Below are 12,540 nucleotides of genomic sequence, written 5' to 3'. Positions count from 1 at the left end.
AATATGAAGGATTATGCATATATTTTGCAAGCACAAATCATTTTAAAAAAATCATAATCGTAATAATAAGTTATTTCCGAAATCCAACATTTAATAATAAATGGATTTTATAAATATATAAATTATTAAAATAATGATTTTGGAATGTTTATCTCAGCTATTGGAAATTATTAAGTTTCTAAATTTATTTTTCTTTGCTAATTTTTAGTTTTATGATAAATTATCAAATGAATATTACGATTTCATATTTTATAAGATGTATATAAAACCATAAAAACTATACTGATAATATAAATTTTATGGATTAAAAAACTATCTAATGAATACGGGAATATTATTTTTCTGTTTTAATTCTTTATATTGAAGGAATTTAATGAATTATTCAAACATGTTAATTAAAGTTTAAAAGTTTTTGAAAAAAAGCACATATTTCCAGAAATTCAAAATGGAACAAATTTAAAACAATTTTCATGTTTTTTTTTTTCTTTTTAAAATTGCCAATTCTTCAAATTTTATATAATCAAATAAATACACCAATAATTTTAATTCAAAAATTTCCACATCTTAGGAATTCAAATAATTGAAAGAAGATATGGATTTTCAAATCCTATTCGAAGCTCGGATATCGCTTGAATATTGGACGAATGCCCGCAGTGTTATAATCAAGCACCTACTGGCAATTTAGTGCATTTAAACGCTAAAATAGCTAATCATATAACAGCAGATATTAACAAGCTCATAATAAGTAGCTTCATCGTCACGACTATGAAATCTTTAATAATCATAGTTATTAAGTGTAATTAAATAATTGACATTCACTTCAATTCGACATCCTATACCTGGTAATTTGTGAATATTCTGAATTCTCTGATGGGTACTCCGAATAGATAGTATGTATATATGTATGAGAGTTATTGAGATGGTGATGAATATTTCAGGTTCGTTACGTATCAAATATTAGTTCAAGATGATTATGATTGTAGAATTAGACTTATCTTTATATGTTTGTATCTAGACGTATGACTTGAAACGTCTTGCAATGTTAAAGTAATTACTACTGTGTTATTATTTCTTATATTTTGGATATGACGCTTATAAAAATGTAATAATTGCTTAAAGATTGAGCAAATGATCCATTTTATGTTTTTAATATTTTTCTTAATTCATATCTTATAAATTTATATTGATATCAAATCTTATCTAAAATATATGCGACCCTAAAATATAAACTTATCAAATGTAATTTTAAATCTAAGGATATATATGGTATTTTGATTTTTTTTTAAGCAAACTGCAATGGAAGTACTGGATCTATTGAAAATTACAGCCAAATGATATAATTATGTAGCATACTACTATTGGCTTTCTATTATGCAAACAGTCCTTGCATTCTTTTATGCAAAATAATTTTGAAAAAGAATCTTTTACAATTAATCATTATTTATTTCCTTCATGAACAGTATTTCTATCCATTAAGTATGTGGAATGATACATTCGGAAATAAAGAACATTTCTAAGTATCGAATGCATTTTCCATATTATTTATATAATGGATCTTCATAAAATGTCCTTATTCTTTCGATAACTGGGAATTCTTGCAAAATTCATTGTAACATAATATATGCGTATCTATTATAATATTAATATAATCATGATTAATTATGTACTAATCAAATAACTTATATTCTGATGAAAGTTCTTTAACTTACAGATACATGGGTTACATAAAAAAAATAATAATATTCAACATAACCAGATGAAATGCTGATAATTGGTACTTTAGCAGCTTTGTAGTAATTCTTTTGATTTCAGTTACCTATTAAACAATGAAACGACGCCAATAGCATTTACTATGTTCATTTGATAGGTATATGTATTACATGATTTAAGAAGGTAGAAATATTTTTAAGCCTTCTATTCTTATAATACCGAGTTTCCAGAAATTTAATTTACAAAAGGTCTCTCACATTTCAACAATAATCTCTTAAAATTTTCATATTAAATAACATTCCTAAAAAATGTTTCTAGAAAATTTGAAATTCTGATTGAAACTTTCTTATGTATACTCTAATTATATCAGTGATGATAGGCCCCAAAAGCCCATACAACGAATCTACGGTTGACGCCTGAAACGCCAGGTTATCACTGCAAAACTTTCTCACTGTTTCGTTAAATATGATTTATTGAAAACCAAGAGTCCTGCTGTATTTGCTAGATATTCTCTTCCAGATAGCTTAGTAGCTTATCCTTGATTAGTAATCTTAAGTTATGCAAGATCCTGTTTTATATATCAAATCCTTAAAATCACGGGTTGACATAAGCGTTTTTGAGAGGAGTACATTTATTTTTAAAGGTGATATACTCTGGCGTCCCAATACCCTAAGAATATATTATTTTGTATGCTCTTAGAAATGAGGGGAATAAAACATTAGATTTGTGGTTGCAAGAAAATAAGGAAATAATTTTTTTAAAAAAGGTTTTTATCCGACATTTTAACTTAGAGCGTTTATTCAGCCAATATATTTTGTAACAGAATATATTTCCTTCCTATATATTTAAACTATTTCTGTTTTGAAAAATTTATCTTTATTGAAACTATCATTATGTTCTTTATATTTATATTTCTAAAAAGTTAAAATGTTATACATATTTTCTAAAGCTAGGATTCCTTTTAGATCTTTTTAGAATTGCTTCTATTTTGTGACAAAATCTCAGATTTCTCCTTTTGAAAATAAGAACCTCAGTATCACATCGATTGTCAAAGTAGAATTTGAAAATTTTAGAATTCAAATAATTATCATAAATGTATGCTGATGCTGAATCGAAATTGTTTATGATCAAATAATTTTAAATATAATATTGATCAGCAAATATATATTTTATGAAAATTTAACAAAAAAATTTAAATTAGAAATGTAGGTCACAAATTGCTTACAATTCATTGATTATTGAAGAAAATGCTGCTTCTTCGTGAAAAAAATAAAAATAAATATCTTACATTTTAAAGTCTAAGTTAAATATTTTAAGCTGCTTCAATTTTTTAAATTTACGTTTCACTGATTGTTACATATAATACAAATAAATGTCTCTAAAATTATATTATTGGGACGAATTTTGACTTGAATCACTTTCGTTTTGCTTTTTCTATAAGAAAAACAATGCACATAACTTACTTCTTATTGAAATTCTGAATGTTCTTGACACAGGAGGGCCTTGTTGTGATCTCACCTCACAACTGTAATGTCCGTCATCTATACCTGGCTGCACATCGGTTATGAGCAAAGTACCATTTTGAAACACATGTTGCCTCTGGTTTGCTGGAAGAATTCGCCCATCTGAAATAAATAAAAATAATTTATAGCGGTAATTTGCAATTTTTTTAAATAATTATTTGTATGCATTAAAACAAAAACATTTTTTTTATCTTTTCATATAAACTTTATCTGGAATTAACAAACATAGAAATGCAAATGCAATAATTTAAATAAAAAGGAAACTAATGATTTTATAAATTTATTTTTGGCAATTAAAATACTTATGCATATTTTCTAGTATGCTCAACTAAAAAATAAATCAGTTGCCTGTTAAATTGCTACATATAAAACATACAATTTGCCATTACATTTTTAACTATCAAAAATAATTTTTGAATATTTTTATATCATGTTTTATTAATATATTAAAATGAAAAATAATTCAGCATAAGAAAATCATAGATTTGTTAATAATTTCACTATGCAAATTCAAAGTTGTGCAAAACTTTGAATTTGCACATTATTTCAAAATGATGAATTTGTATCATTATTTCAAATTTGCATCATTATTTGAATTTGCACATTATTTCAAAACTTTGAATTTGCATCATTATTTCAAAATGATTCCCTGAACATTAATTTTTCCATCAAATATTTGTAGTCAATGTTGATGTAAATGTCCATCAATGTGTCAATAACTCTTTCGGTTATGTTAAATATTTGAAAAATAATCACAGTTCAAACATTTTATTGGATAACAAAATGTTTATGAAATTATAAATATTCATAATTTCAAATTTCCGATAAAACTTATTAAGGATATTTAAATGAAATGACATTTTAGTTTCAGTCTAGCGAAAGTTACTTTTATTTCTTAAGGTGTTTCCTTTCACAACTGCTTTTTGTTGCAAACATTAATCCGTCTATGCGCATTGATATTAAATATATGCATTAAAATTAATGAGATTTCTTCCATGAAAATAACAATGATCATTTGCTCAGAAACAGCAACAAAGAATTCAAATGTTTCCATAATATGAACCTACTAAGCTTTAAAAATATATTTTTTGAAAATACAATAATGTGTCAACAATTTATAATTGTTCATCAAATCTTAAAAGCAAAGAAAGAAAACTAAAAAATTGTAATTATGGAGCAATGAATGTGTTATAGTTTATATGATTAATCGGTTTTATTATTGATATGAACGGTTATTATTAATAATAATAGTAAATATTAATGATAGTCGATGGAAAAAATCTCTTAGACAATTTGATGACTATTATTCATATTATCCGAGTAATAGCATGAGCCGTTATATATAATAATTTGTATTGAAAAATATATTTAAAATTATTTTTCCTGCAATAGATAGCATTTGCAATATCGGCACATTTTTATCACTTGCGTAACAGAACATACACTAATTGCATCAATCAGTCAATAGATTATATTTTCTATATTCAACTTATCTATGAAATTCTTCAATCATTTTACAATTTTATCTTAATTCCTGTATGACAATATATAATATTAATTATATGTGAAGAAATTTTAGAATAATTGGAAGGAGAAAAAAGTTTATTTTATAATTAATTGATATAAAAAGTGAGAATTTTCTTGTTTCTTATTGACACTTTTTTATTAAGACAATTTTTATGATTCCTTCAAACTATTAATGCATAAACATAGAAAATACTTTCTTCATGATGTAATTTTCTCATGCTTAGAATTTTCTAATTTCTTTTAGAACAATACGATATAATGCAGATATACGTAATAAAAATTAAAAATATATATTTGTTTTTATTTTCCTATATAGCCTCACATACTTTTAAGCATATTAAAAAACTTGTTTATTAAAATGGCTGTTACTAATTTTAGCCACTTAAATTGGATGGATTATCAACAAGAAAAAGAACAGTAATATATTTTGTTTATAATGTAGTATTTACAAGAATATATATTTTTCAATTTCATTTAAACCAAGAAAAAAATATTATATATTTGAATCACAGAAATTTTAATTCAAATTCTTATTAGTGTTTTTATACTGCTTCCATTTTTATTTATCAACGTGTTTATCAGATAGCCACTTAAAAATGGGGATCCAAAAATGATTGCGAATATTCGGGGCAGCTAATAAAAAAATGTACCGAACATAAAATTATTTCCCTTCAAAAACTCTTCTTTACAAGAAAATAAATAATTGAATAAAAACTTTGCTTTAAGAAAAAACTACAAACAATCTCCAAGGGAAAAAAAACACATACAAAAGAAAGAAAAATTCCAATTATCTGCTATCCTTGAAATTCGTCACGAAGCTTCTTGCAAAAAGTGAATATTTGAGATTAATATAAAAAACTGGGAAAATAAGTTTCAAGTTTCTTGCATTTCTAAAGCTTCAGCAAATAGTAGGATTTGTGTACCCTGAGGTAAACTAAAGTTGATGAAAGAAAATTCTTGGAAGAACTTTTTCTCATTTATTGAGCTGAGGGGTTATGCAAAAATTAGTTTGCTTGGCTTAGGAACAACTAATTAGGTTTCAAATTGCTAAGTATGCATTTGGTGCCCATTTCGTAATTATTTTAAGTATTGATTATTGAAAATATTTAAACTTAATTATGTCTTGAAGCATATACATATATATATGCGTAATGATGTTTGTACGGGTTAAGGTAAAACTTATTTGCAGTTATCTAATTACAACGTATTCTGCAATTTATTCTTTTATTTTTGGATTAATTAAAAAATACAGTTTCTTTTGGCTAATACTAAGGTTCATAATTTAATTAAGGCACCTATTTTTTTTAAATTATAATTAAAATGCTCCAGCAATGTATTTTAGATATGATCTCCAATACATTATGATTCCTCATAAGTAAAGCTGTAGAAATCATTTTTAATGCAATTTTAGTCAAACATTGATTATTTCAGATATAAACAAATAGCAATGTAAATAATTATAAAAAACAAATAATAGGAATCAAATAAATATGCAATAACTTATGTAAATTATGCTATTTTGAATTTATATAAATTATATTTTTTCAATCTCTTTCTATGCTCTAAAATAGTTAATGTACTTCATATTTATTAATAATCTTTATATTTCAGATGAATCTAATAATAATCGATATTTCTAAATATATTAATTTGAGTGTACCGATGAATTCATTTTTTTAAAATTGTTAACAAATTTATTTTATAAATAACAAAAAATCACAATTTTTATAAATTTATAATTTTTTAAAACATAATTAGATTTAAAAATAAAATATTTAACTACAAGGCACTGTACAAAACTAAAGAATATTTCTTTCAAACAATACTTATTTTCAGAGTATTTCACTTTTTATTTCTGATAAAGCATTGAAACATCTGTTAATAAAACTATATATAATTATTTTAATGTGATTAATAAGCCATATTAAAATAAATCTGAATACAAGCCAAATTTTGTTATTAGATAGTTTATAAAACACAAAATGTAGTCGCTATTTTTTTCTATTCAGAAAAATGTTTCAAACATGATTATTGTCTTGTTAATCTAATACATATTTTCCGGCTTCCAGTTTCCTATGAACCAGAATTTGCTCTATTTAAATATATATTCATATCATGCCTTGTTTTTGCATTTAATTAATATCTAGGAAAATAGGAAATTCATTATTATAACACATACAAAAATGAAAAAGCAATAGACCTAAGAAAAAAAACCGTTTTTATTAAAACGATGGAATAAATCGGCAAAATTGGAATAAATCCATTTGGTAATTTATTAAAATCTGTGATATTTCTTTCTTATACCAAGAATAAATTTTCATTACAATGATGTGACATATAATAGAGATTCCAAATTTTTGATTTAATTTCTTAAACATGAATATTCGGTAAAATAATTATATATTTGAAAGAAGAGATAAATCCAAAAGATATCAGTTGTTTAGTAATTGAATGTCGCAAGATTGTTATCATTGTATTCGGTTGGAACTAATCGCATCTAATGGAAGATTTCTATTAAAGTTTACGAATATTTTGATAAATGTATTTACATTTATGTACGTATCATCGCTTTAATAAAAATATGTGTTTTCTTTTCATACTGTAGAAGAATGAATAGAATTATTGTTTTTCAATTTAAATTCATCTACTTTTGGAAAGAAGAATTAACGTAATTGCTTATTTTATAATGAATGAAGCAATGAGACTTTTAAAATATTTGGATTAAATTTATATAAGGGATTTCCAAATCTCCGATCAGATGTTGAAGTTTTAAATAATATTCAATGCTTTCTCGAACAATGTTATTTGAATATTTAAAACTGAAATTATTTACATTATCATCTACACATAATGCGAGTTGATAAATTGCAAGAAAGACAAAAATAATAATAATAATAATAATGCATCATTAAAATTCGGCGTTTATCTTAGAGTACTAAACCGCACTTTTGAATAAGAAATGTATACTTTTATTTATAATTTGGTAATCTTTGTATTTAAATATTTGTCGAGGCAGGGCTCGGCAAATTAGAAGACAGAATATAAAAATTGAGGAAACGAAAACATGTAAATGCCTTGAAATTACACAAAAAATAAATTTGGATGGTGACATTTTTTTTAACTTTTTCCAAACTGATTTTGTGTTTCTTCCGTTATATAGCAATTTAAAGAATCCTTTTTTAGACATTTTTGAAATTCAGATTGACTTAACGAATGATATGTTTTTTTTTCATTTTTCTGATATGATGAATTTAATTATAAACCCTTTTTATTACTAGCATTTTTCTTTTGATGGAAACTTTTCTAGCTATGAGCTTTGAGTACTAATAGATGATACATCGTTTTGCACTTCTTATTTTTCTCTATAATCCAATACAAAATATTTTATTTTATAAATTACAATCAGACATAACGAAAAGAAAATTAGAAATATTTTATTTTTACATGAATCAAAAATTCAAGATTTGTCAACATTTCTTTCTACGCTTTTTTGTATGTGATTTCTGATTCTTATTACACACTTTAAAAAATTGCCGTAAAAGCTAACTCATTTAATTGGCGTTATACTTCACAATGCGTTATAATTTGTTAAGCTTGAAAAGTTTTAATGAAGTTGAAAATTCTTTTCTCATAAAAGTAATTTGTGAATGCTAGAAATTTGTAGCTTGAAGTATTGTAAAAATAGTTTTATTTAATAAAAACCCATTTTCAGAAGTTTTTATTTTATGGTTATTGACATTAGGCTTAATTTCATAAGTTTATTTTTATTATTATTATTTTCAGATAATTAAGAACTAAACTGCATTGTAATTATGAAAATTAATGTCATCACTATGAGTAAGAGTATGAATGAAATTTTTCTTTTCAAAGCAATTTAGTAATGTTTCATAGCCATGTTAATGAATTTCATGAACATATAGCCAATGTATTTGAGAAGATTATATTGAAAACAATTTCTTCTAAAAAATTTAGATTAATTATTTTCTTAAGTAATTTTAAATGCTATGTTATTAAAGTAAATAAACTTTAAATGAGATTTTCAATTTATTGAATTTAGTATTAGTTCAATAGCCTGGCTTTAATTTCTCTTAAAAATAATGACGAAAATAAAATAAAAAATAATGTACATTTGTTTTAAAATGGCTATTTAACATGAAACTTGTTTTGAAATATTCATCTAATAAGAGAATTAAAAATAAGATGAGAAAAGTCACCTAATAAGACAATAAAAATTTATTTATATTTAAAAGTGTTATTTTTTAAAGTAAAATAAAAAACTGTATTTATTTAAAAAGTGAGCAGAGAGATTTATTTCATTCTTATACTAAAATGTGAATTTTGAGATCGTTTTATATATTTTGATCTTGCATTTTAAATTAAGTCTTTGATATGTTAGTAAAATTTTAAATTAATCAGCCGTTTGTACTATGTTGAATAGAGCTTTGATTTGAAACAAATTTTAATTTCCTACAAAAAAGTTTTAACCTAAATTGCAATTAAAATTTCTTACTAAAATTAAAAAAAACATTTTAATGGGTATTTATGAAAACAATATTTTTGCTGCTATTGCTACTAACTGGATTAGTTAATACGAAACAAGATTCTAAAGCTTAAATGACCTGCAGTTCAATGAATACTTTTTTTTAAATTTTATGAAATTCAAAAACTCAAAAAGGAATATTTTTTTATAAAAAGAAAAAAAAACTATTTCATTCGTAGTTAAGTTTGATTAAAAAAAACAAATACTTAGAAAAATTAATGAATGTAAATTTTAATGTTTATAATTATATTTTTTCAAGTTATTTTGATTTTTTCATGAAATCTCTTAATATTATATTATGGCAATATTTGTCTTTAAGTAAATATTTGCAAAGCCGTATTATTAAATAAACTAAATAACCAGTTATCCAGAAGCCTAAATATCTTGCTTTTAATTGTTAATATCTAAATATCTTGCTGCTCTAATTTGTTACTGGTTTAAGTTATAAGGGCCGTTTAATAAAATTTATTCAAATTAATATCAAATATTGTTTCATTTCTTAGCAAAAATTCCAACTATATTTTTAGTTAATTATGTTTCACAAGTTTTATTTAATGCTATTCAATATGCTTAAAAATATTAATTAAAGTTAATATAAATTGAATTATTTTTACAATTTTGCTTAACATTTATATTCTGAATTGATTTATATTCAAGATTTTTAACCAATATTTCAGAAGGTTGATCTTATTCCAAACTTTTCTTTTTTCAATTTGTCAAAAATTTTTATTTAAAATTATTTATAGAAAAATTAAAATTAATTAAATAATATCTACCTTTGGGAATTACAAAAAGGAAAACTTGCATTGTTTTAAAAATGCAACTGAACTTGCATTGCTTAAAAGCTCCTAGCAAGTGCAATCCGGTCATAAAAGTGTAATTGCTATATTGTACATAAGAAGAAGAAAAAAAAAAAAGAGGTTTTCTAATATAAGCAATGCAATATAAAGATCTTCTGCCAGTTTTCTGCCAAATAGTACTCCATAGAGAATTTTTTTTCCTTCTTTGAAAAATAATTGAATTATATTTTGAAAATTGTAAGCTTCCTTTTTACATTTTATTTTAATATTTTTCCATTAAATGTTTTCGTGTTATTTGCAAAATTATGCAAAATATTTGGAATAATTTTGATACATTGCATTTTCTTTCTTTCTTTTTAGTTGAATAATTTAATTTTTGCACTTAAAAAATCGGTTCAATTTGTATCGGAAGTTAGTAAAATTTAGAATCGATGCAGCAAGAATGTCCGTATAAAACTCTTTCTACGTATGCTAAGTGTATTCTTGTAAATCATTAAATGAAAAGATATAAAAAATGAAAATAAACTTTGTAAGTCATTGACGATAAAAATGAATAGAAAATTTTTATTGCAAATTCTAACACAAAAAAATCAAATAAAATTTAAGTAATATTTGTTATGTGTATATTAGATTCGTAACATTTTTTTAGCATACAGCTCAAAATGTTATTTATGAATTTATGTACTGAATATATCGTTTGATGTTTATTACAGAACTAAATTCAGAAAAAAAGGGGGAAAAATGTTATATTCGCCTCTCCGTGGGGATATTTTTATGGAAATGATTGGCCAGTCAGTGAGGAGTGAAAATTACGGCGAATTTTGTATGACATACTTGAAGCTGCTAGTACACTGGGGAAATTACTGACGGCTATCTCTGGCGACCTTTAGTTTTGCCTGTCGGAAACAGGTCTTTGACATTCGAAATGTATGAAGGTCTTTTTCATGCAAGTCAGAAAAGGCGCGCCGAAATATTTACTCCTGGACTTAAGTATACTAATCATTTTCGACTTAGTCCATACCATCGCTGCCGTGGAAAATCTAAATTTATCTTCCTTTTTAATTCTGATTCACAACAGATGCCAAACGTTATGTGTGGCCATCGGAAAGTCCAAAGTCAGAGTTTAATTTCTAACAGTATTAACCTATTTCATTTCAATTATGTTTTCTCTCACATTCTTTTTTAATTTGAGATTCATTTAGCTCTTTGAAACATGTTGGTTTATTTCCTGAAATTTCACTGATAAAACCATTTTAATGAATGGTAACTCCAGTTATAATCCTTTAATAAAGAAAGTACATTTGTAGAATAAACCATCATGATATAAAAAACGCATTATAAAGATATTTTGTATACTTCAGTAGTTATCAAACGAATTATTTTTTGCACATCAACCAGAAAGATCCCTTAGATGATGATGTGTTACTTTCTGCACAAAAAAAAAAAAATAAAAAAAAACGTAAACAACGTAGGGATAGATATGTTAAATTTATCAAATATCTTTATAATTGGAGAAAAAAATTGCTTTAAAATATTTCATACTAAAAATAGAGTAGGAAAGGAATTTCATACATTTGAAAATTAAATTAAATTTAAAATATTTAATTATTCTTTTTTCTCATTATTTTAGGTTTTTTTTTAAAATCCTAATTGATAGACTTGCTTTAAATATTGCAAAATTTTATATTGAAGGATACGTTAAATGTTGCTCTTAAATGTAAAAAATGTTTTTACATAAATTCTTATACTTTAGAGAAGTAGCAACGAGAGAAAGTTGCTTAAGTAAAAATTATAGTAATATAAACTCTTAAAAAATTATTAATTTCAGCTATGAATAAACCATTTTAACTATAAGAACTATAGGTTAGTGCACTAAAAGTAACATATTCCTACACATAAAAAGTATTCCAATAGTTTTTATATATATATTTTTAAGCCTCAATGACACTTATTAAATCGAAAATGCTTCAGATGGAAATCAATTTCTTCCAAATAAAATGTAGCAATCACACAGCTGTGTAATAACTAATTTTTTTACAACTAATTAATGATTTTAGCATAATTATACCAAGCTTTTAAGAAATAATCACTGTAGGAAAGTAATATTATAAGTATATATTTTCGTTAGATTTAAGAGTTAGTATCAAACTAAGTGCATTTTTAATAAATCATGTTAGCCGCAAGCGAAGAACAAAATGCATTGAGATTTTTGCCATTCATCGGTAAAAAAGTAAATATAAATAACCAACTGCGTCAGCAAACGGCTGAAACATCTAAAAATTATCCTCTCAGCGAAAGGAAATGTTGAAAAGATTTAGAAAAAAAAATATTTTTTTGAAAGAATGAAAAATCTTCAGAACGCCCTGGGCGGGTATGGGTTCTGTATGCATTCATGAGACGGCAATCAACTTCACTATCCGTTTCTTTGAAGGTCTTAAGG

The 12,540-nt window shown here is 24.3% G+C and overlaps 1 protein-coding gene across 2 annotated transcripts in view; it reads right to left on the bottom strand.

Moving 5' to 3' along the window:
* The window catches only part of LOC129981891 (cell adhesion molecule Dscam2-like), a 464,610-nt gene that overhangs the window by 172,347 nt on the left and 279,723 nt on the right, over positions 1-12,540 (bottom strand). For both annotated transcript variants that reach the window (XM_056092937.1, XM_056092938.1), the window contains exon 8: positions 3,174-3,335. In XM_056092937.1, coding sequence (XP_055948912.1) covers positions 3,174-3,335 — 162 coding nt within the window. The remainder of the gene's footprint in view (positions 1-3,173; positions 3,336-12,540) is intronic.

This window comes from Argiope bruennichi, chromosome 8, assembly GCF_947563725.1.
Source record: "Argiope bruennichi chromosome 8, qqArgBrue1.1, whole genome shotgun sequence".
In the NCBI taxonomy this organism is placed as follows: Eukaryota; Metazoa; Arthropoda; class Arachnida; order Araneae; family Araneidae; genus Argiope; species Argiope bruennichi.
Note: the sequence above shows the minus strand (reverse complement) of the source record. Positions and strands in the feature narration are given on the sequence as shown.